The following is a 24,360-nucleotide window of genomic DNA, read 5'->3' as shown; positions in this document are numbered from 1 at the left end:
AAGCATTAGCTGCTGTTGATGTATCAGGACACACAAAGAAATGGTCCCGATTATAATACTCCTAGAACTATCTACACCACTTGCTTTGGTGCCAACACATCATTTTAACTGCTATTAATGCAAATATCTACATTGTTTATGTAGCTACAGTGTTATATATTACTGTATTTAGTAATTACATGCATTTGTCTCCATACTTCAGTGGTAGCATAGCAACAGTGGCTTACTACATTGCAGCATTACTGCACAGACAGATACGCTCACTCTGTGAGACTCGTGCTTAAAAGACATGGGTTTAACTGCAGTGCAATAATCACAGGCTCACCCTGTTTGACAGAGGACCAAAAAAAAGCGTCTGTCTTGTTAGACAGCGATGATCACACATGCCTTGAAGAGCAGTATGTGGGTGATCACAGAACAGATCAAAATGCAGCATGTTAATAATTACGGATAGTGTCTGTGGTTTGTTTTAATGGGCATCTGCGGGTGTAAGAGAGTAAAACTATAACCTCTGCCAGGCTGTGAGTCACCGAGTCTGAGTCATGCACCACGGTCACGGTCAAACATAACAAATGTATTACCCTGCTGTCACTCTGAGGGACATTTCTCAGTGGAAACGGTCATTTATTTCTTGGAAAACTGCAAGCTGATCTGCCTTCTGTTCCTGTGATCTTGTGTGTGACATTGTGTGTTCTGGGGTTTTTGTCCACTGTTTGCAAAGCAGGAAAAACCTGCTTGCTACACTCTTGGTATTCCCACAAGTTGTGCAGTTTGTAGTTTTTCCAGTTTTGCATGCGGGAATATTAACTGACTCCAGGTTTGTTCTGTGGCTGTTGACACAAGGTAGAGTGGATCTTTGCTTTTACATTGTTTGGGCCAGATTCTAACCCTACCATCTGAATGTTGTGGCAGAAAGAGCCTCATCAAACCAGGCAACATTTCCTAGTTTAAGTGAGCCTGTGTGAAATGTAGACTCACTTTGTCTGCATCTCTGCACCACTCATTACTTGGTTGTAACAAGCGGTTATTTGAGTTATTGTTGCCTTCCTATCAGCTCAAAGCAGCCTGACCATTGTCCTCTGACTTCTGGCATCAACAGGGCATTAGTGCTGTCACTCACTGGATATTTTCTCTTTTTCAGACCATTCTCTGTAAACCTTAGTAATGTTTGTGTGGGGAAAATCCCAGCAGATTGACAGTTTCTGAAATACTCAGACCAACACGTCTGTTACCAACAACCATGTCACGTTTAAAGTCACTTAAATCTCCTTTGTCACACATTCTGTGCTCAGTTTGGACTTCAGCAGGTCATCTCGATCACGTCTACAAACCTAAATGTATTGAGTTGCTGCCATGTGATTGGCTGACGAGATACTTGCATTAATCAAGCAGCTGAACATATGTACCCAATAAAGTGACTGGTGAATGTATATCAAAATACCTAGTATATAATATGCTGAAACTCATTATACTGACTAGCTGAGTCATCTTTGAACTATACTGTGTTTACGTCCATAGTGAAACTAAAAACGTGGAACAGACTTGTTTTCAGATGTCACTTATATTGAATTGCTGTTTTACAATCCTTCTGTTTGCAAAGTTCTGTTGTGTTGGTTATATATTAAAAAATTATTATGTGTTCAGGGGTTTTTGTTTACCGTAAGCAAAGGTGGAAAAACCTGCTTGGGGTTCCTGTTAAGCTCTTGGTATTCCCACTAGTTGTGTAGTTTGTCGTTTTTCCAGTTTTTTCTGTCAAGAATATCACCTGACCCAAAGTTTTCTTAGGGATGTGATTTACCAAGCAATTGAGTAAAATGCAAAATGTGAATATAAGTATGATACTGTGGCGTTAAATATTTAAAAAACAGTTTCAGGGAAGGACAGGAAGGATCAGGGTGTAAATTAAAACCAGGCTCTTGTGATGTTTGCTGATCATGCACTGGATCAAACTTTGAGTTAAAGTCTAACAGCACACCCGTGTGGCAGAGAGCTACACAAGCATGAAGAGCCTCTCCTGTCCAGGTCTGTTGTATCTTAGCTATCCAAACTCTTATAAATGCACTTTTCTGTTCAGCTTTTAGGACCCAAGGAACTGATACTGTGGTGCGATCGGTTAAGATGAGTGTTTTTTTCTCCAGCTATGGTATGTAATACCTGATGAAGACCACGTTCAGTTGAGAGCTCCAGAACAACCAAGTTGTTTGCATTTTAGTTGCATTCACCATATACCTTTTGGTGTCAGAGAAGCACATGATTGATGTTTACATACAAAACTGTCTGCACTGAGAATTAACTCTTTTTACAGTTAGAGATGGTGTGCATTGTATTTCATTTTATGTAAAAAGGTTAGGCTATATCTCTCTATCTATCATAGATAGATAGAGAGATATAGCAGAGATATTCAGCTGCATGTGAGTGGTTCGGGAGATTCTCCATTAATTATTCACAACCGTTATCCCAGCTACAGTTATTTGGATGGTCTCTGCATCAGCTGATGGAGGAATCAACCTGTGTTTTAATTCAAACTGCATTCAAATAGCAGCAGCAATGATGAACTCCCTCATTCCAACAGCTAGCAGTCCAATATTCAGGCCACAGAAATGGCTCCTCACAAAAACAACAACAACAATAACAAAGCAGATACTTCAGTTATCGCATTTACTTGTAAACATACAGCAGTGGTGCTCAGTTACATTTTGTTATCTGGCTGCTTTGTAGCATTGTCAGTCTCTCTTTTTTAAGAGCCATCCATAAGTGTAGATCAACAAGAGGGATTATTGGGGTAAATGTGTTTAAGTTCCAAAATAAGAATTATGCATTCACAGAACCAGAAAATCTTATTGCTTGAAATGTAATTATCTCACTCATAAACACACACAATGTTGTGTCTCAGTCACAAGCTGCAAATCCTGTCCCCTTCTCCTCTGATGCAGTGAGCAGGTTGATAACCACGTAGGACCCAGAGGTAAAATGAGGAGGATATTAGAATAGTTTTGTTCTCTGCTGTTTTTCAGTCAGCCTCCATAGCTGAGATGATTCCTAAAACCCAGCGCAGCAAAACTACATATACAGCACATGTGACATATTTGAATGTGAAGCATTAAATTGGTCAGCTGAGATATTAAAGTCGCATGAAACTATAACTATACCATGATTTGATTTGAGCTCGCTACTAAACCCATCACCAACAGCCCACCTCAGCAAGGCTGACATTTGCTCTGTATTGTCAATGCTTGATCATTTGTGCATTATACATCCAACACGTGCATTTTCATGGCTTACTAGTGTAAAATGCAAATATAAAAACGGACAGAATTACATCAGCATGAACGTCACCACAGCTCTTACATTGAAAATGGTTAATTGTCTCTCTGTTAACTTATTTATCAAAATATTTCATTTTTAAATGATAACTATTGATATATGACACACAAAAACAAACATTTATCGACCTTTCTTAGGTGACATTTCAAGTGATCTCGGGGTGCCCTGCTGCTTATGGCTGAAATCTGACTCTAATAGAGGACCCTTACTCAGTGCTCAGACAAAACTGTGCTTCTTACACGCAGGTAAGTATTGCTAATAGAGTGGCAGCAGTGCATGCAGCAAAGAATAATGCCTGTGTGTGGCGCAGTTACGCTGTACTAACACTGGTACACTGACCATCTGATAACTGCGGGCTGCTTTCCCTTTAAAACGCATGACGCAGTTCAACTGGTGCCCCACTTTGTTGTGTGAAGCCGCAGCAGTCTGCAGGAGAGAGAGAGAGAGAGAGAGACAGCGGGGCCGCTTGCTGTCGCATACGGCTCGGCCCGGAGACGTCGGTGCTTCGCTGGGCCCCTCACCGCGCTCATCATGGAGTTTTTAATGGGGAATCCGTTCAGCACGCCCGTGGGACAGCGCATCGGTGAGCGCCTTTATGAGTCTTTACACTGCATAAAAAGAAAATTCTCCAGTCAGGCTCGGGCGTCTTATACCGACACCTTACATCTCCCGCAGTCACGTCCCTGCAGAGCTGCTCTGTGGACTCTTATTGTCGAGGCTTTTGTCGGGGTGATGCGTTATAATGCGATTATGTTAGAGAAATAGAAATCAAGTTAAATTCATTAGGACTGACAGAAGAACAACGGCTTATGGTTTGATTGACGCCCCTGTGAGACAATGACTTGGCAGAGGCGGGAGGAAGACGCTGAGGTGCTTCAGTTGATTGGTTGTCCCCGGCTCTGCCTTAACCTGCAAATAGCTGGGCGGGCCGCAAAGAGTGGCCGACATCCCCCTGACCCAAATCTGACGATCGTTTGGCTGTAGTCAGTGATAATGGTGGAGATCCAGAGATGCTCATTAAGATATGTAGATGAGGAGATCTTAGTTGAAGCTGCAGTAAAAGTCTTTACACGATTTGTAATCTAAATAATATTATAATCTAAAGAAAACTTAAATATAGCCTAGTCTTGAATATAGTGAATTTAATATTTCCATCAGTTTTTTGGTCAAGTTAATTCAGTCATCTGATAAGCTGGTCTAAAGTTTAACCTCCACACAGTAAACTGATCAAAAATCCAAACAAGCCACATGCTGTTCTAGAGTCTATGGGGGCCCATGGCAAAAATTCTCAAAGGGGCCCCTTCAACCAACATTCATCACCATTATTCTATAAATAATCCAACGCCACCACCACCAACGATCCTCTAAAGTTACAGGTAAAACACTGATCAACAAACGGCAGCGTGTTTATTTTAGCAACAGTGTCCAACACTAGGTTGACCGATTACGAAGTGTAATATTACTGTAATTACTATCTGCTACATTATATCAGCCAGCTAGCTATGCTAACAAGTCATTTACCAGTGTCCCATCACTGACTGTGGCTGTGCTAACTTGGCTGTTCTGCTAGGCTAGGTTCACTTATGTTAAAGGGCAAAGCAAACAAAAGAACTAACGTGATGATAGTGGAAGTGTCTGTCCCCCACAGTTAAGGCTAGAGTAGCAACAATTAGTTATTCAGCATTATGTTTAATTATGATCATTTTCTCCTCTTCCTCTTTTTTTCTTCTTCCTTTTCCTCACTTTGATGAGTGAGGAAAATGTGCCGTGTTCTCATGGCACATTTTGATATAGTTTAAATGTAACTCCTGACAAACCTTATTAAAAGTGCCCACTTTTTTATCTTTTGCCAATTAAAAGTGCCAGCAAATTAATGATTTTCATTGTTTTCGTGTAATTTTAATGTTTCTAACATGAAATCTTTTTTTTCCACACAAAAATTTTAAATAGGGTGAATTAGACATTAGACACCTCGGTCACTAAGGCATATAGGCTAGTCAGTGACATTCTGGCAAACATGGAGAAATGGCATGTTGCCTGACTGTTTGCAAGTCGTTGTTGGAGGTTATGAAATTGGTTAATGTTGGGACAGTGACAAAAAAAAGTCATTGATGATGATTCTTTGTTTTCTTTTCTTTTTTCTGTCATCAAATTTAAAATGTACTGTAATTTTTCATAAGATAGTAAAATGTAAAACCCAATATTTCCAAAACTGGGTTTGCATAATATGAAAAAACACATAAAAACATTAATAAAAGACAATTAATACAGTCCTGGAATTACTACAACTTCAAGCAGACAAAAAACAAACAAAAAGCAGCTTAATGTTTTCAGAGACTGAGGTCAGCCCCGTGGTATACTGTTTAAAATATTCCAAGTCTGTATGTTTGATTATAGGGTGGCTGTAGCTCAGGGTGGCAGAGCAGGTCAGCCACTAATCAGAAGGTCGGTAGTTCGATCCCATGGCTACATGCCAAATATCCTTGGGCAAGATACTAACCCCATTTTTGCCTACTTGTGGTGGTCAGAGGGCCCGGTGGCACCAGTGTCCGGCAGCCTCGCCTCTGTCAGTGCGCCCCAGGGTGGCTGTGGCTACAATGTAGCTTGCCATCACCAGTGTGTGAATGGGTGAATGACTGAATGTAGTGTAAAGCGCTATGGGGTCCTTAGGGACTAGTAAAGCGCTATACAAATGCAGGACATTTACCATTATTGGCATCCTTTTAAGTCTTGTCACTTTTAAAGGAGGTTTTACAATTTCGGTATAAATTTCAGAATTTACAGTTTGACTGTGGCTCTATAATCAGTGTTGGGGAGTAATGGAATACATGTACCGCCGTTACGTATTTAAAATACAAAATATGAGTAACTGTATTCCGTTACAGTTACTGTTTAAAAAGTTTGTATTCAGAATACAGTTACTTTGCTGAAATAAAGGGATTACACGGTGGTATTTTACTTTCCATATGTTCGGCTATGCCCTCTCTATTTTTGGTTTCCACGCTCCAAACAAAACACGCATTAAGAGGCTCTAAAGCCCGTGTCTCAATGTCGCGGCCCATGTCACCCCTACTTGCATAATGACGTGAAGAAATATTTTTAAAAATTATTCACAAAAATGATTTAATATGAAGGCAATAGGCAGAGTGTTACAGGCATAGGCCTAAAGAATGTAGCCTCATGGGCAGTGTAGTCCGTGCTTCAGGGAGAAAGGACTGCAATACCCGTTATGTGTCTGTGAGCGAGGGAGGGAGAAAAAGGAGAGTGGAAAAATGAGCTGTCACCGAGCAGAAACGGGAGCTGGAAGCATGTAAATATAATAATAACCACTGCAGCCAAAAAGAGTGCCTGATGAGCCCAGTTGTAAGTAAGCTATTAAGACTCGACTGTACACTTTGTTCGTGTTTTTCTCCGAAACAATAAGTTCCATTGGAGCAGCCTTTCAACACCTCTCTCTGTCTCTCGCTAGCAAAGTTGACCCAGACAACAAAGTAAAGCTATTTTTCGGCTACGAGCCCGACATGAACCCGACGTATTAGCCAGAGGTCCCTGTTTTATATACGCGTGGAATAGTTTTCTATACGAGATCGCTGCAAAAAGTGCAGCCTTACCTAATGTCCACCCAACTGTTACTCATTTTATATTAAGATTTAAACATCTAGTTGGTATGGCGAGTAGCCTTCAGCAATTGTAATAAATCACACATTCATGTAGTTGTAAAAAAGCATGATAATGTAATAGGTAATCCAAAGTATTCAGAATACGTTACTGTCATTGAGTAACGTAACGGAATACGTTACAAAATACATTTTGGGGCATGTATTCTGTAATCTGTCGTGGAATACATTTTAAAAGTAACCTTCCCAGCACTGTCTGTAATGTCTGCTCCCTATGTATTAAAAGGCACCTATTTATATTCCTATTAAAAATATGGGAGTCCTAAGGTCAGTCCCTGTGGAACGCCACACAATCACAACCTTGACATAGGAAATGAAAATAATGTTTACTAAAGGCGAATTTGTCTCTACGTTGTTACCATGTATTACTCATAAAGGAATAACAAATTCATGTATTTCTACTAATTATAATGTAACAATGAGACATGTTTCATGTTTTCACCTACTTTGCACAGAGCGTGCGACCAGCTCCAGCCTGCCATCTGAAGACTGGGAACTCAACATGGAAATCTGTGACATAATCAACAGCTCAGAGGAAGGGTGTGTGCACATTCGTTATCTGTTAGCATCAGGAACAAGCTTGTCCTCTTGAGGTTGCATGCGGCTGACTATTGAAAATGTTGTAATTACAGGCCCAAAGATGCACTCAGAGCCATTAAAAAAAGGATTGTGGGGAATAAGAACTTCAAGGAGGTTATGCTAACGCTGACTGTGAGTGTTGACTCTTTATGTTCTCATCAGATGTGTGTAGTTTGTAATTGGTAAGGCATTTCTCTGAAACTCTGTGATTTCAGGTCCTCGAGACCTGCATGAAGAACTGCGGCTACAGATTTCACATCCTGGTTACAACGCGCGATTTCATAGAAGGGTTTCTGGTGCGGTCGATTATCCCGAGGAACAACCCTCCACAAATCCTACATGACAGAGTGCTTGGCATCATACAGGTGAGGTGTGGCTCAAGGGAATAAAAGAATAAAGTTGTTGTCATTCTTTAGTGTCACATTGGTTTACTGTCTAGTCCTAATTTGTGGTTTTCTCTTGTCAAGGCGTGGGCCGATGCATTCCGCAGCTCACCCGACCTGACGGGTGTAGTATCGGTCTACGAAGACCTGCGAAGGAAAGGACTCGAGTTCCCCGCCAATCAGCTGGAAGGTTACACACCACCCGAAGCCCCGAAAAAGGTGGATACAGGGCTGGGTGACCTTTGTTTTATTGCTAACAGTTGGGTGTTGCCTATCATCCTATCATCATCTTTGGTCTTTTTTCCTGTCTGGTCATTTCTCCGCCTTTGCTTATCAGACTTTGCCTGGCAATGGGCCTGCTGTTACTACTCTGCCTGCTGTACTCCTGTCTTCCAAACCGCTCATCCCACCTCAGACCTCTGATCTAAAACTGGCCCTTGAGGGAAACAATGCCTTGACTCACAGCCAGGTGATGGGACTGGAAAGGGACTTACTCTTATTATAATTGCACTGTGCTTCTCGCTAACTGGCTTTTCTATGTTGGTTACAATAGAGTCACAGAACTCCTTTTTGTAGCTGTGCTTCTTAATTCTTTTTCGCTTCCAACCCTTATAAAATCAATATTTGCCTTCTTCTTCTTTTCATCGAGTCACCGTACCTGTGTTTATTCAGTAAGTGCTGTTGATATTCCAGGTGAAGAAGCTAAAGGCAGAGCTAGGAGTGGTGCGCAGCAACCTGACTATGATGTCAGATTTGATGAGTCAACTAGATCCAGTTACGGTAAAACAAGCAGACATGGAGCTGCTGGAGGTAAACACGCACACACACAAGCGCACACACACAAATGAAGTCACATTTAAAAACAAGCTGCGTGTGTTTTACTGCATGAATGTGTAATATTCTCTGTGAGTGTGATCCTTTCCATTAATGCTGAGTAACAGTGCCTTACCCTTAACTGATCTCCTACTTTATACGTTCTGTGTTGCATCTGGCCCTTCAACGCCCCCCCCACCCCACCCACGCATTCTTTGTCTGATTGTGTCATTAGCAGTTATACACAGTATGTAAAGAAATGCAAGACAGGATAGTGAAGATAGTCCCCAGACTCAGCGAGGAGAAGCTGATCGAAGAGTTATTAGCAACTAACGATGAAATGAACACCGCCTTCAATCGCTACCACAGGTACCTGCGCCATTCTCTCCATCGCGTCATCGTGTTTATTGGCAAAATAAAGAGAAAGGCAATATTTCAGCATGGAGTTTCTCTGCACACGATGATTTCATTCTGTCGTCGGCAGGTTTGAACGACGAATAACAAACGGTCAGAACGCAGAGCAGAAGGTAAAGAACGTGGCGGCCATTTTTGGAGTCTTTCCACACAGTAGTCATAACGGCGTGAACTGGTTAAATTGTGCTGTTTCCCTCTGTGTCTTTCAGGGCCACACCTATGTCAACTTAACAGAGCTAGACTTGAAGACTGACAGCCAATCAGAGGCTGCTTCAGTTACCAATGACAGCTCAATGAGTTTTCCAAAATCTGACAGTTTGTCCAGTCAGATGGCAAAACTTAGTAAGTACTGTACTTAGATATATTTTATCATGGCAAGCATAGGGAAAGGAATTATGCAGCGATCCCTAATTTCATGCAGAACGTGGAGACTTATTCTGCTCTTTATTTGTTCCTTTTGCGTTTCTTCTTCCAGGTACAAGTGAATCAGATGACACTTTATCACAGAAAATAAATGTGTCAACTCAACAAAGACCAAGGTACAGAAAAAACCTGCATCATAAATGTGCAACCTTTATGACATAAACAGATGTTTGCACAGCAGGGTGATGTTTTAAATTGTAGAGCTGCACCACTCACAAAAATGTCTTGTTTAAGGCAAAATTAAGTCATTAGTCTAAAGGAATCTTAAAGGAATATAGATTATTTATTAAGCACTTATTAAACTTTAAAGTAACTCTCTTAACTGATAAATACACAACTGAAATAGCTGAAAATTGATAATTAACTCAAAATAAACAGATTTCAGTTAACTAATAATTCACTGAAATCGCAGTCTGGCCTAAATAGTTAAATAAGAATTTATATAAATGGTTGCAATAATTAGCTAAAAAGCAAACCTTTGGCTTAAAAGAATGCATAATCTGTTAACAATTTCAGATAGTTAGCTATCAACAAAAGGTTTAAATAAATCACTAAAAGTGTCACGGCAAGTGCTGTGTGGCAGGCGGGATGAAGGACCCAAACGCAGGACTCAGAAACTGAAAGTTAAACTTAAGGCGCAGCTTTATTCCTGGGAAAAACTGCACATAAGAAATACACTTCACAAAAGTAAACCAAAATCTCAAACATGAAAACTAGAACTAAACCGTACAGTGGAAACTAGAAACTAGGAAACACATGCGAGAAAAACAAACCAGACTGAAAAGTAGAATATTTATGGGAACACGAAGGGAGAAACACAGCACAGAGAGGGTGTATGAAGGTTAACGACAACAAGCAGGGGGAAACTGAGGAGTAAGATACACAGGTAGGATCACGGGAGGATGGGGAACAGCAGGAAACACAGCTGGGACAAATCAGACATGAGAGAAGGGAAGGCAAAACTAGATACACTGACCAAGCACACGAGACTATCAAAGTAAAACAGGAATACGACACGGAGTCAAAGACATGAGCTTAACACTACAACATAACTGACATGGTAACAGAGGCAAGGATTACTAGACAGGAGATGTGGGACCAGTACAGGGAAAGAGAAAACATGGGGACGGAGACTGAACACAGAACAGAGACTGTCAAAATAAAACACAAAGCACACAACAGGCACAGAGACACAGACTAGACACCGAACAGAGGGAGCACCCAATCTAAACCTAAGAACTAAACTCTTAACAAGAATTAAACCAAAACATGGGATAATAATAATAATCAAAACAGCACAACAAGTGAATCAGAACATAAACCATAATACAGAATAATACCAAAACACAAGCAACTCAAAATGATCCAGAACTGTGACAAAAAGTTATAAACATTAAAATAGCTAGCTAAAGGTGGTTGAACAATTTGGCTTTTTACAACTTGAAGTAACCACCCTTGCCCTTATATGAACAAATAAATGTGAAAATAGGTTTTAAAATTAATTTTTTGTGACTATTCAAGTAAATTACGGTGATTTAATAGAATTGTTTTGTGGTGACAGTTCCCAGTCTTTCTTTTCATTTGTTCCTGAACACATGAGCCAACATTTAACTTTGTTAAAAGTAATATCGGTTACTAGATTACGTTGCAGTTAACCTATTAGTAATTTTTGCCTTTCAGAGACGGGAGCGGAGTTGTGGTGGACGGTCTTGCTCAAGCTCAGGACAGCAAACTACAAAACACTGAACCTGTAAGCAAAGATGTCTATACTGCTTGCAAGGTTTCGATTTATCGGCTACTATAACTGATTTTTTCTTTTACTTAGCTGTGACATGACCTTTAGGACCAAAAGTAAATTCAGTTATGATATTGTTACATTTATTTTAAACAGCAAGCATACGTGAAATCCTGGGTTTTTTTGTATATGACAGAGCACCAAGTGCTGTACATAATATCTGAGCTACAGGCCTGAGTATGTGTTACTTTGTTTGAGTAACTGTTTTCCTCCTGAATGAAATCTGTCTGTACGTGAAGGATGGCAGTCCAGCTTCCACTCGCAGCTCTTCACCAAAGTTAGATTGGATGATTAAAAGGGGAATGGTGGGTGTGAATTTTAAAACGTGCCCTGGCTTTACGTTGGTTTCGCCTTTTCATACCCTCTGTCTTTTGGTTCTTTTCATACAGTTTTGATTTACTTTGCTGTGGTCTGGGTTGGGTCACTTTTTGGCTTTGGTGGTTCAGTTACTGAAATAGAGCACAAAGGTTTGCATGACCAGTTGTGGCGTCGTAAGAGCATGACACTGTTCGGTTTGCACTTTTGATATGCTGCATTGTTGTCACACCCGAAGTCTTCCTCACTGAATGCTATGTTTAGCCACATGTGATTTTTCTTTGTTGTTGTTTTTGCGGTTGACTTTCGTTTTTGTTTTCATGGCTTCATAGCTTTGTCAACCTTGATGAAGTTTTATCCATGTAGCCAATCTGTGTCTCTTCTTTCTTTCTTAGATTCCTATCACCCAGTCCAGTGTAATGGATGATATTGAGAAATGGCTTGCTTTGGATGATGAGGTAAGTCTGAACTGGGAATGATATTCATTCATCGAATCTACTTTGCCGTATTTAAAAGTTTAAAAAAGAAAAGATGTTGGTGGACTTTGCAGATACCAATCCAAGGTATTAGAAATGTTTAGATATATCTACATAAAGGTGACTGACTATAAAAAGAAAGGACTAAGCGGGTGGGTTTAATTTGAAATTTGGTACACAGTTATCTTAAAGGATAATCAAATATACTTATTTTGTGTTTATGACACAGTATGATGACTTTGAGGACTCCGATGGTGTGACCAGTGAAGGTGAGGATCCTTACCCATATGTCCTGTTCCAAAGGAGCAGATTTTATAACCAAGTTAATACATGGGGCACACACTCTTAAACAGAAAACTTTCTTTGGTTATATTAAATGGAATATTTGCAGTGAAATACACACCCTCTTTTAGAGCTGATAGACTGTATATAAAACAATGGAGATAGTCTATATGGAAGCGTTGCCTTTGTCAAATGGCCAGCAGGTGGCAGTGTCTGCTTTCAAACAGAAGTCTGAACCTATGATCTTGGTCACTCCTTTAAATTCAGTTTCAACATGGCATGGTATGTATGCTTCAGACTGCGTTCCTGAATAAGTTGGAAATTATGAATTTTTAGTGGAACACTCCCTCAAGTCAGAGTGGACCAACATACCCATAGTTAGAAATCCAAGATAGCAGCGCTGAATTTAAACAGTAGTAAAACTCTAAATATTTGATCTGTACTGCAAATGTTGTGTACTTGTTACTCATTAAATGAGCCATAGCAGAGCGCTGATCAGGTTGCATCACTGAATGTGTTTTCTGAAAGGCTTTATAGCTAGTGATACCTGAAGGTCTCTACCTTGCTAGGAACCAATATTCTCTTTCATTGCTCTTTCTGGAATGTGCTAACTCGGGATTGACATCGCTCGTGAGTTCCAACACATGCCTAGATATTCCAGTGTATCTGGAACACGGCATTTGATCATGGCTGGCTTTGATTGACAGCTCACTACTATCAATATATCCTTGTTTTTTCAGTCAAATCCACTCTACACTCATTGCGACAGCTAAAATTCTCAGGTTAAGGCATGAAAATGGGATTGTTTTTTGTTTTCTTTTTTTGGTAGCTTTATCCATCTTTTATATGCAGTCTATGCTGAAGCTATAGACAAAACCTATTGTCCATTCAGATTGCTGCTAAAATATTTGAGCCACTGGTGAACTGCAGTGAGCTTCTTTAATGCTTGGTAAATAGCTCCCCGTGTTACCTCTACCAAGGTAACCAAGGAGGTTAGAAGGACTTTTGTTTTTACCCCCAAATGTTTACTACTTCAAGGACTAAAAATGAAACATAAAGCACTCACATGTCTGGTCACAGCTCACTTTAACTCCAAAGTTGTGGCTTTGTTTACTCAGTGCAGGAACTTTCCTATAGATGTCTGTTAAAGTGACTCCTGCTTGCCTCCCCAGAGTTCGACAGGTTTCTGGCAGAGAGAGCGAAAGCGGCCGAGCGTCTGCCGTCCCTGAGAGCTTCCTCGCGAGACAACTCAGAGTCTTAAAGTCTCACCTAAACCTGCCAAAACTAACATTACTCATGAAGCTCCGGCGCCACCTGCTGGATAATGGAGATTTCTTATTAATGAACAGTTGAATGGCAAATGACATTGTATATGTGTACCCTGCTCTTTTGCTGGGGGGAGCAAATGTGTTTTTTAACTTAAAACTAATGTCTGCGGAAAGACCGAAGTTTTTACTTGACGTTGTTACGAGGGTTGATCCACAAGCAAACATTTGCACATTTTTTTATGGTTACATTCCTGCTGTTAAATGAGAATATTGTTACAAATTTTGCAACATAGATGATGTACTATATTGCTGTTATATATACATATATATATATATTGTTAGAGATGATGATGAGGTACAGAAATGCCCCTGTCAAAGTAGCAAACACTTGTAAGAGAAGCTCAGCCATAACTTGTGGTAATAGTTTGAGGCTTTATGTCGTTGTTGATGTCGGATGCTGAAGAAAATTTATGAGTTTTTTTCACATTCAGCTTGTCCCTATGAAGATGTTTTACTTGAAGTTTAACAACAAGTGATGACACACTGCTGTCATATTAAACTAAAAGTATTAACTGGAGATTTGTGTGTTTGCAGTCTGTCTTTTTTAAAATATGTTTATAGACTTTTTCTTGCCATTACCAAAAAAAAAAAAAAAAAAAAAAAATGGAGGCATAAGAACACATTATTTACAAATTTGCAAAGACTGGTCCTGTCCTTCTATATTGCCACAGGCTGTCTCTTCTAATTTTGATAGTAAATGGTAAATGGACTGGTCTGCTCTACCCAAGTACTCAAAGCATCTCGCACATACATTCATTCATACACATGTTCAAACTCCGATGGACGCATCAACTCAGGTCTTGAAATCTTGCACAAGGATACTTTGACATCCAGACTGCAGGAGCCAAGAAGCAACCCATCGATTGCCAGAGAAGCCGCTCTACTTCAGTGTCCACCTGGGCTGGATGTGAGGCTGGTGACAGCTGGGTACCCATATAGTACTATCACAGATTATAAAAAAATACTTAATGGTGGCAAAGGAATAGTACATTTTTATTTAAAAAACACATGCATGGTTCATTTATTGTTTGTGTTTTAGCGTGATGTGTATTCAGTCTGGATACTGAAGGCACTTTCAACACACTGAAATAAATGTGTGTGTGTGTGTGTGTGTGTGTGTGGGGGGGGGGGGGGGGGGGGGGTATCTCGATCTCGGTGCCGACACTCAAAAACAAGCAATGTTTTTTTTTCTAGTTGTAACATACTGTATTGTCACATTTTTTTGCTATAAATGTACTATATTTAAAACGCAAAGTACTTCCTGTGATGTACAAAGTATTTGGAACGTACGAAACGTGACTAAAAGGAGTAAAATGTTGTTATAGTTTATATTAGGCATCAGACTGTGAACTACCAAAGTGGATATCAGCCAGTTAAAAAAAACTGTCTGCAATGCGATTGGCCCAAACAAGCCACCTGCCAGCGGCCCTGCGCTCTGATTGGTCTTCCAGACAGACGCCTACCCTTGTTACGTGACGCAACCACGCTTGTTCTTTACATTGAGCCTTTCTGTGCCACGGTTCATATATCTTTAACAGCATAACGAGTTCACCGCTATGTCTCTCGGAAAAGCTGCCCGCAGTTTGGTGAGCCCGCTCCGGGGGGCTCTGCGGTGTTCGGGCCTGAGCCGCAGCTACACCGCTGCCGCTGAAGCCCGGGCGGTGCTGGAACACGAGCTGGAGACGATCCGAGCCGCGGGGACGTGGAAATCGGAGAGGATCATCACCTCCAAGCAGGGTCCTGAGATCAGCGTGGACGGCAGTCGTGGCAGTGAGTACTAGGAGTTTCCAGTTACAGCAGTTTTATAAGTGAGCAGTAGCACCCTCCTCGGTGATGGTCCTTAAACGCACCGTCCCAGGTAAGGTTTCAGTTCTGCCACGTTCTTATCTCAGCGGTGAACTTGAAGTAATCCCTGCTACTCCCTTGTTTTGCACTTCTGAAGCTATTCTCGGCGCAGCCTTTGGAAAAACATTAACCAAGAACTCGTAACAGCAAAAGTATGAGATTCAAGCTTTAAATAATTCAAAATAATTTGTAAAGTGGTCTTTATATCATCAACAGAAAGCTGTTTTGTGCTTTGTACAATGCAAAGTTCATTGTTTGACTTGTGAAGGCTCTAGCATTTAACTGCACTGCACCAGTTAATCTCTGCTTTATTTGCTATTGTTCCAGCAAAGCAGCCGATCACTGTTTATATTTCAGCATGAACCCTTGCCAGAGATTGACTCTGCTGATTTATGAATGGGCCACAGACTTTAGGTCGTGACCCCTCGTGCACCAAAACGACCCCGTTCATTTCATGTGCCCAACAGTGCCACAGTCCCATGCATTGTTTTCTCTGTCACTCTTTGTCTTCTCTCTCTTGTCTCGTCTGTAGCCTAAAACTACAAGCAGAACTTCTACTCCCAGCTTTGACATGCTCAAAGAGGTTATTATGGGACAGTGACTCTCTCTCTTTTTTAACCTTAATTTTCCTTTTGTGCATCCAAAATTCTCTCAGGTATACTGAACTTCTGCGCCAACAACTACCTCGGGCTGTCCAGTCATCCAGAAGTGGTCCAGGCAGGAATCGATGCTCTGAAGACACACGGTGCTGGACTGAGCTCTGTCAGGTTCATCTGTGGGACGCAGGTCTGGTGCTTAAAGATCACGCATATCACCCCAAAGCTGTCTAATTCATGAGGTTAATTTTGCGTAATGCGTGATTTACAGGATCTCCACAAAAAGCTAGAGCAGAAGCTCGCTGAGTTCCACGAGAGAGAGGACTGCATCCTCTACGCCAGCTGTTTCGATGCCAATGCGGGACTTTTTGAGGTAGGTCCAAATGGATTTGAAGCTAAGGACCTCCCCCGTTACGATCAGTATAACTCTGAATTATTCTCACAACAGGTGCTGCTGGGCCCAGATGACGCAGTGCTCTCTGACGAGCTAAACCACGCCTCAATCATCGATGGCATTCGCCTGTGTCGAGCAAAGAGGCTGCGGTACAAACACATGGACCTCGGTGACCTGGAAACCAAACTCAAAGAAGATCAGGTGCGTGGAGTAAAACATTCCTTCTTGATCCAACTCTCCTTGCAGTGTGTTAGAAGAGAGTGAAAAATGACAGCTTACTCAGAGGAGGTCACACACCGATCACCTGCACTCTCTGTTGTCCTCAGTCGTCTCGTATGCGTCTGGTAGTGACAGATGGGGTCTTCTCTATGGATGGAGATGTGGCTCCCTTGCGAGGGATTTGTGACCTGGCTGAGCAGTACGGAGCCATGGTGTTTATAGACGAATGTCACGCCACAGGTTTCCTAGGGCCTCGGGGAAGGTGGGTAAGAAAAGACTTCAACTGAAAAATCATAAATCGGTTATTTTGCAAAATAAAATACAAAAGACCCCTAATCATAAAAGTGTAGTGCCCAAATATCATTTTTAATTTCTAAGAGAAGAGTGGATTGTTATGAACAGCCTTTTAGGGCAGTTTTTTTTTTATTCAGTGTCTTTTTCAATATGACCACTAGGTGTCGCCAAAGCCCCGTCTTACAGTAACTACCGTGAGACTGGGCTCTTGATAAAGTTTAGCTATCTCTATTATCAAGAGGTGACGAACTAATGTTACCACTTCCCTCTGATTTGCAGAGGAACTGATGAACTCCTTGGAGTGATGGATAGAGTTCATATTATTAACTCCACTCTTGGCAAAGCGCTGGGAGGAGCAGCAGGTATGACTCCATTCTAACATGAAGGCTCTCATAACATCTTTTTATTAAGTATAAATTAGTAAAACATTGTACATTTAACACAGACATAGAAAAGAAGCATTTGTTTAGTGTAGTGCATCGGCCCACCTGACAATTCCACTTTTGATATTTACTCAAAGTTTTTCCTGTAATAAATGCGAGTGTAAAGTCCCTTTTCCATTAGTACCTACTCGATTTTCAGGGTTTTCCATTAGCTAATAATACCTGTTACCCAGGTACTGTTTTTGAAACTCCTTCTAACCGAGGTTCCAAGTGATCCGAGCAGGTACTAACAGACTTATCCAAGGTGTGATGTAGTTGTTTTGTTTTCTCTCAGGTGGTTACACAGTCGGCCCAAAGCCTCTCATTGACCTACTCAGGCAGCGCTCACGGCCCTACCTATTCTCCAACGCGCTCCCCCCTCCTGTGGTGGGCAGTGCCACACGGGCTGTGGAACTGCTGCTTGCCTCCAACGAGATTGCCCAAAGCATGACGGCCAAAACGATGCGGTATGTTTTGTTCTTACAAACAGTGGAAGTCTTCTATGTTTTTAGTGTTGTGTACATCATAAACGCCAATCGATTTATCTGTAGCAATACTAATATCATATATAGGATGTCCTGCACTTAGTGATAAGGTTTATACTGCTTACAACTGGTTTTACCAATTTGTGAGTATAATAGTTTTCTCTTTGCTGTCAAATCAGGTTCAGGAACAAGATGACGCAAGCCGGCTTCACCATTGCAGGCTCAGCTCACCCCATCTGCCCTGTGATGCTTGGCGATGCACGTTTGGCCTCTTTAATGGCTGACGATATGCTAAAACTTGGTGAGACCATAGACTGTATATAATAGATGGAATGTTAGCCATTCATTTTCAAAGAATTAATGTTCAAATTCTGGCCTCTGCCATGTTGTTGTTTTTTTTGTTTTTTTCTTTAAGTCAGACATGACCGTGTTTTGATGAATGACAACTGCTAAGTTATTGGTTTATTATGCTAGCAAGGCTGGTTAGCAAGCTCTAACCTGAGTAAGTGCTATGGCTACACAAGCTAATTAGTGCTAAGTAAGAAAGAAATTAAATACTGCTTTTACACTCATCAACTGACCACACTGACTTGCTGGACAAGCTAGAACATCCTGTTTCCCGTACAGCCATTTATCAGTAAGTCAAGGTGGCCACAAGCTTAAATTTACCTTATTACAGTTTAAAATTGTGAGTAATAAAATAATTCACCACCTGCACTGTTGTTGTGAAGGGGGAAACTACAACTAGAGACCAAAAGTAGTTTTTTGTACCAAGCTAAAAAACATGTTCATTTCTGGGAGTCTGAGGATTGACTCACTTTTGGAGAAAGCCTCAAGTGGCCGCTCAAGGAACTGCAGTTTTTTTGGCACTTCCACGTTAACTTTATTTTTTTCTTTAATGTAGATGAAACTGACTCACTTAGCAGAGAGTATGTGAATCTGCCACTGTGTTTATACAGTGTCACAGTAGTGTCTTCCCTCCACAGGAGTGTATGTGATTGGATTCTCCTACCCAGTCGTACCAAAGGGAAAAGCCAGAATCCGTGTTCAGATTTCGGCAGCACACACGGACGAAGACATCGACCACTGTGTTGACGCTTTCATCCAGACTGGCAGGAAGCACGGCGTCATCTCATGAATCGAACAAACGAGCTGGAATCAGAAGGATTCAGAAAACTGCTTGAAATTGCAGGGTCACGCTGCCTGTTACTCAAGATCCATGAATGATGGTGATGGAAATTTTAGTTATATTTGTAGGTCACTGGAGGTGAATGTTATTTTTGTGCTTGCTTAACTGATTAAAGCACTTTTGCTAAAGTGTTTGCATTGGAACAAAAAGGGCAGTTGATTAAACACTTTTCATGAGTGAGAAAATGTTTCTGAAAGGGCATTTATCCACCCCGCAAATGTGATTCTGATGACTGTGAGGATAATGGTGACACATAGTGTGCATAGATTATCAGCATGTGTGGTAAACATTAAACATCCTTCAAAGAGTAGAAGAGTTTTATTCATAAGAAAAGTCCATAATTCTCCTCTGAAGTTGAGATGCTAAATGCTAGATGTGTGATACCACTGATTTCCTTTTCGATCCCAAGTAATATTCAGGGTGGTATCGACGATACTGATCCGATACTTTGTACAAAAGCTTATTTTATTTATTGTATCTCAAATTATAGCATCATAATGATTACAGGACATCAGATTACTTGTTCTTATCACTTAATAATGCAGAGTTCATCATATAGAAATAAAAAACCTGAAGTTGTGCGCTATTTGAACACCTTGCCAGCAGCACTAAAGGGCTCCGTGAGAGACGTCTGTCTCGCCCTAGCAGCACCTGTCCCTGTCCTCCTCTTCAGTTCACCTCAGCATACGCTTGTCATATTCTGTGATATGATTTACTCTGAGGTGTTTGACAAGGTTAGTGATGTTGCCACAACCATACATGCCAACCCTCCCGATTTTTCCGGGAGAATACCGAATTTCAGTGCCCCTCCCGAAAATCTCCCGGAGCCACCATTCTCCCAAATTTTTCCCGATTTTCCACCCAGACAACAAAATTGAAAAACCATATTGCAGAATTCATAGCGCGGCCCAGCCAATTCCAGTTTCCAACAATGGCGGCAGCGACTTAGTTTTAATATTACTCTTATTTCTCTTTCTGGGTTGCAAAAAAAAAAAACTTAACATATTTTCAGGTGAGAATGTAGCTGTGTAAACTTCAAATATCTGAGCCGATTGACACATCATTTTCAAACCCCCGCGGTCTTTCGCTACTCGGGTTAATATATATATTAATATTAATTTATATATATATATATATAAATTAATATTAATTTATATATATATATTAATTTATATATATATATATTAATTTATATATATATATATTAATTTATATATATATATATATAAAAATTAATATTAATATATATATATATATATATAAATTAATATATATATATATAAAACTTTATAATTTAACTTTATTAATCCCTCGGGAGGGTTCCTCCGGGGTTTCACACAGCTGAATAAACGTCAAACAGAAAATGATTAAACAGAAGAGTTTACGTCAGTGCCCGGTTATATTTTAGATAGCAAGGAGCAGACGGCAGCGTTTCACTCCACCGAGGGAGCTCGTGACGTACTATGGTAAATGGCCTGTATTTGTATAGCGCTTTTACTAGTCCCCCCCCCAGGGACCCCAAAGCGCTTTACACACCCAGTCATCCACCCATTCACACACTGGTGGAGGCAAGCTACAGTTGTAGCCACAGTTGCCACTGACAGAAGCGAGGCTGCCATATCGCACCATCGGCCCTTCTCGCCAACACCAGTAGGTGGTAGGTGAAGTGTCTTGCCCAAAGACACAACGACCGAGACTGTCCGAGCCGGGGCTCGAACCGGCAACCTTCCGGCTCCCATTGAAATTTGTATAACCTATTTAAAATCTAAAACTTAAAATTGTCCGTAGCCTACTGTTGTTACCACTGTCCTGTTTGTAGTGATGTATCTCTTGACAGTCGACCAGTTGGATGGAAAGCTTCAGTTCATCACAAGGCTTCATCTCAACATCACTAGTGTGCAGGCAGGAGTGGTGAAATGGAGGACCCAATGTGCAGACTGTGGAGACAAACGTGAACTCAAACAGCTTTAATGCTAAACTCAAACAGAACAAAACTTAGGCTGCGTTCACACTGCAGGCGAAAGCGCATCAAAAATCGACTTTGACCCTGTGCGACCCATATCCGATCATGGTGTGACAGTGTGAACAGCACAAATCCGATGTTTTCAAATCCGACCTGGGTCACTTTCGTATGTGGTACTGAATCCGATACAAATCTGATGTTTTAGAAAGTGACTGCTGTTTGAATGGTCATCTCGCATTAAATCTGTCTTTTACGTCACTGACACAAGACAGACGCCAATTATCAGCGCCCAAGAAGACATCGCGAACGCTTCCGGGCCATCCAGTATAGATGTTAGTGAAACTGTTGGGAAGACAGCGTTGGAGAAACGTGAACATTTTATTTGTACTGTATAATCTGCAGATTCTGACAGAAATCTGCAACTATCCTTTGAAGCACCGCTCCTCTCTAAAACAGCAATAAGGATAATTATTAGGCCATATGTAAATAGCACAATAACTTTATAACTTAAAACAAAATTGGGAAATGTAAAGTCCGAAACAAGTCTTTATATTAAAGCCATCAGTCTAACAATACTGTTTGGTTTGGGTCTAAACAGAGCGCGTTGTGTGTGACGTCTGATTTTGCGCTGTTACGGCCCTAGCAGGGCCTCCTCCTGAAGGTGCCTGTGTGGGCGTGTCCCACCACCTCTTCTGCCTGAGGTGCCACCTTTCCCTGTAACACAGCTGACTCACATCAGTAATTAAAAGTATTTAAGCCCAGGGAAAGGTGAGCTCTGGGCCAGAGTGCCATTTTGTGTGGTGTTTCCAGCTAGTGAGCTGTGTGTTGTGGTTTCCAGCTAGTGAGCTGTGCTTTCCTTTTGACTTTTTGCTTTATTTGACCAACGCCTGAGTTTTGTTTGTGTTTTATGGTGATAACGGCTTGTCCGTCTCTTTTAGTTGACTTACTTCAATAAAACTGTTTTATTTAAACTGTTTCGCCTCCTTGACTCCTTTTTCTGACCCGGTCACTTTTGTTACTTCCCCCTCACCGCCTAGACCCCCCCCCCCCCCCAGGGGAACGTAACAGCGCATGCGGACCGCTTTGAGCGTTCTCACCTGCAGTGTGAAAGTAGCCGCAGGCAGGCCACACCGCATACATGATGGTAGATCACAACATGGACACAGAGAAACACAGGGCTTAAATACACAGAGGAGCAATCAGGGAATGGGAAACAGGACGGAAACACAGCTGGGGCAAATCAGGCCTAACGAGACAGGGGAAGCAAAACCAGACACATTAACATAAGACATGGACCTTCAAAGTAAAACAGGAAACATAACACAGAAATGCAGACTTGACACAGGGATACAGCAGACAGGGGAGACAGCAACTATGGATCACAGACAGAAAACCAGAACACTAAAACTCTAACAAAACCCACACAAATAACCTAAACTAAGAATAATCCTATGACCTATAAGGCAAAGCTAGAATATAATGAAATAAACAAAATCAAAGAACCAAAAACACAAAACACTGGGTCGACGACCCTGGCAGCCTAACACTTGTACCCAGAATGGTGCACACAGGCTACAGAACTAACACACTGTTTTCATCATTAACACACTACCACTCAAAATTTAAAACACATGTTGCAACCTCTTCTTCTGCTTTTTGCTAGACTGAATACAGCTTCATCCATGAAGATGTATTCATGAGGCCTAACCATTGAGTCAAGCTCAAAGATTCTCTTTACACAACAAACTAATTTTAGTTCTGTAAATGAAATAGTATAATGTATACATGTGCTATGTATACAAGTATACTTATGGTATTTTGGTATTTTGTTTAGAATTGAAGGAAGGCCACATGAGGGTGCTCACACCAGGAGACACTTATTGTGGATATGGTCCATCAGAATAATGCAATTTGACTGCGTGAAATGCAGCAAGAGAATGTAAAAGACAACATACATGTTGAATCTAGCAAAAAGGAGAAGAAAAGGTCGCAATGTCGTAGGTCAACGTGCCATTATTGAACTGCCTGGCCAGCGTGGTGGAACTGTAACTACGGTATCTGTGCTGCCATCAGCAGCTATGGGGTTCTCCACAGTCATGTTACTGTTGGGCTGTACAACAATGAACTTATAGTAACATTCCCAGATGGTCTACGGGATGCTTTGCTTGATTAGAGAGATCGCGAGCAGGCAGAGCATCCCATATCATTTGGGCCAATGTGAGCTTTCACCGAAGTCCAAGAATATGCAATTGGTTTCACAATGAACAGCATTTTATCAATGTGTTTCTTCCACCGCAATCTCCCTTTTTGAACCCTATTGAGGAGTTTTTCTCAGCATGGAGATTGAAAGTATAAGACCGAAACCCTTACAGGAAAATCTACTTCAAGCATTGAATGGAGCTTGTGGTGAGATAGCAGTGGAATCTTGCCAGAGCTGGATTCGGCATGCTAAACGATTCTTTCCTCGCTGCCTTGCAAGAGAGCCCATAGCATGTAATGTGGATGAAGTCCTGTGGCCTGACCCAGCACAGAGGCGTGATGCTGAGTCTTTAATTAGTAGGGCACTACTGCTGAAAAGCAGTTAAACAGCATCTTCAATGTTATTAGAAAAGAGCTGTTATCCAGTAGTTTAAGATTAAAAAAAATTGCTTTATTTATTAATTTTAGGGTTTGTTTCATTTTTTGCGCTACATTAGAAAACATCAAAATAGCATTGTCATTTTTGTTATTTGTGTTTTGTAATCTTTATAAAAGCCTAGAAAAAACACCTTTTAATCTTTTGTATATGGCGAGATGCTGTGGGCACCTAAGTCTTTGATAGTGTAGAATTTTCAAGTCAATACCATGGTTGCATCTACTGAAAATCTCAGTGACCTTGACTTCAAGGTCAGAGGTCAACCTTTCTGAAAATCAGAGGAGTTTTACATTTATAATACAGGTATGTCTACTAGGAGGCTGAAGGGTAGCACTATATATTTATAAACAATCAAAAACAACAATTATTACACAATTTATTTCCAATTTGTATGGAATTTATTTCTGTAAACGTGGTGTTTTAGGTCTGATTGAAGGACTGATGTGATGGTAAGGTGTCCGCTGCTGCGCTTTGAAGATTGGTAGGCTTTCTTTTTTTAATTTTCACAA

The 24,360-nt window shown here is 40.9% G+C and overlaps 2 protein-coding genes across 3 annotated transcripts; both read left to right on the top strand.

Annotated features, from left to right (window-relative positions):
- Positions 1-3,742: 3,742 nt before the first annotated feature.
- On the top strand, positions 3,743-14,197 carry tom1 (target of myb1 membrane trafficking protein). Of its 2 annotated transcripts, XM_085351400.1 has the most exons (15): positions 3,743-3,907; positions 7,457-7,541; positions 7,634-7,712; positions 7,796-7,945; positions 8,048-8,182; positions 8,301-8,432; positions 8,657-8,773; positions 9,012-9,145; positions 9,261-9,303; positions 9,400-9,532; positions 9,666-9,729; positions 11,294-11,363; positions 12,119-12,181; positions 12,429-12,468; positions 13,654-14,197. In XM_085351400.1, exons 1-15 carry the CDS (start codon positions 3,856-3,858, stop codon positions 13,740-13,742), a joined length of 1,386 nt encoding a protein of 461 aa, XP_085207526.1. In that variant the 5' UTR covers positions 3,743-3,855; the 3' UTR covers positions 13,743-14,197. The 2 variants fall into 2 exon arrangements, with proteins under 2 accessions (XP_085207526.1, XP_085207525.1); XM_085351399.1 differs by lacking the exon at positions 8,301-8,432 and having other exon boundaries at positions 3,805-3,907.
- Positions 14,198-15,299: 1,102 nt separating this feature from the next.
- Positions 15,300-19,687, top strand: gcat (glycine C-acetyltransferase). Its single transcript, XM_085351398.1, has 9 exons — positions 15,300-15,579; positions 16,310-16,440; positions 16,522-16,623; positions 16,699-16,845; positions 16,971-17,125; positions 17,437-17,519; positions 17,875-18,046; positions 18,244-18,365; positions 19,051-19,687. The coding sequence occupies exons 1-9, from the start codon at positions 15,366-15,368 to the stop codon at positions 19,200-19,202; spliced, it is 1,278 nt and encodes a 425-aa protein (XP_085207524.1). The 5' UTR covers positions 15,300-15,365; the 3' UTR covers positions 19,203-19,687.
- The last annotated feature ends 4,673 nt before the right edge of the window (positions 19,688-24,360 follow it).

This window comes from Diplotaxodon limnothrissa, linkage group LG4 (genome assembly GCF_057381915.1).
Source record: "Diplotaxodon limnothrissa isolate DT_005_m linkage group LG4, D_limnothrissa_male_GT1.1, whole genome shotgun sequence".
NCBI lineage: Eukaryota > Metazoa > Chordata > Actinopteri > Cichliformes > Cichlidae > Diplotaxodon > Diplotaxodon limnothrissa.
This window is presented reverse-complemented; position numbering and strand designations above follow the sequence as displayed.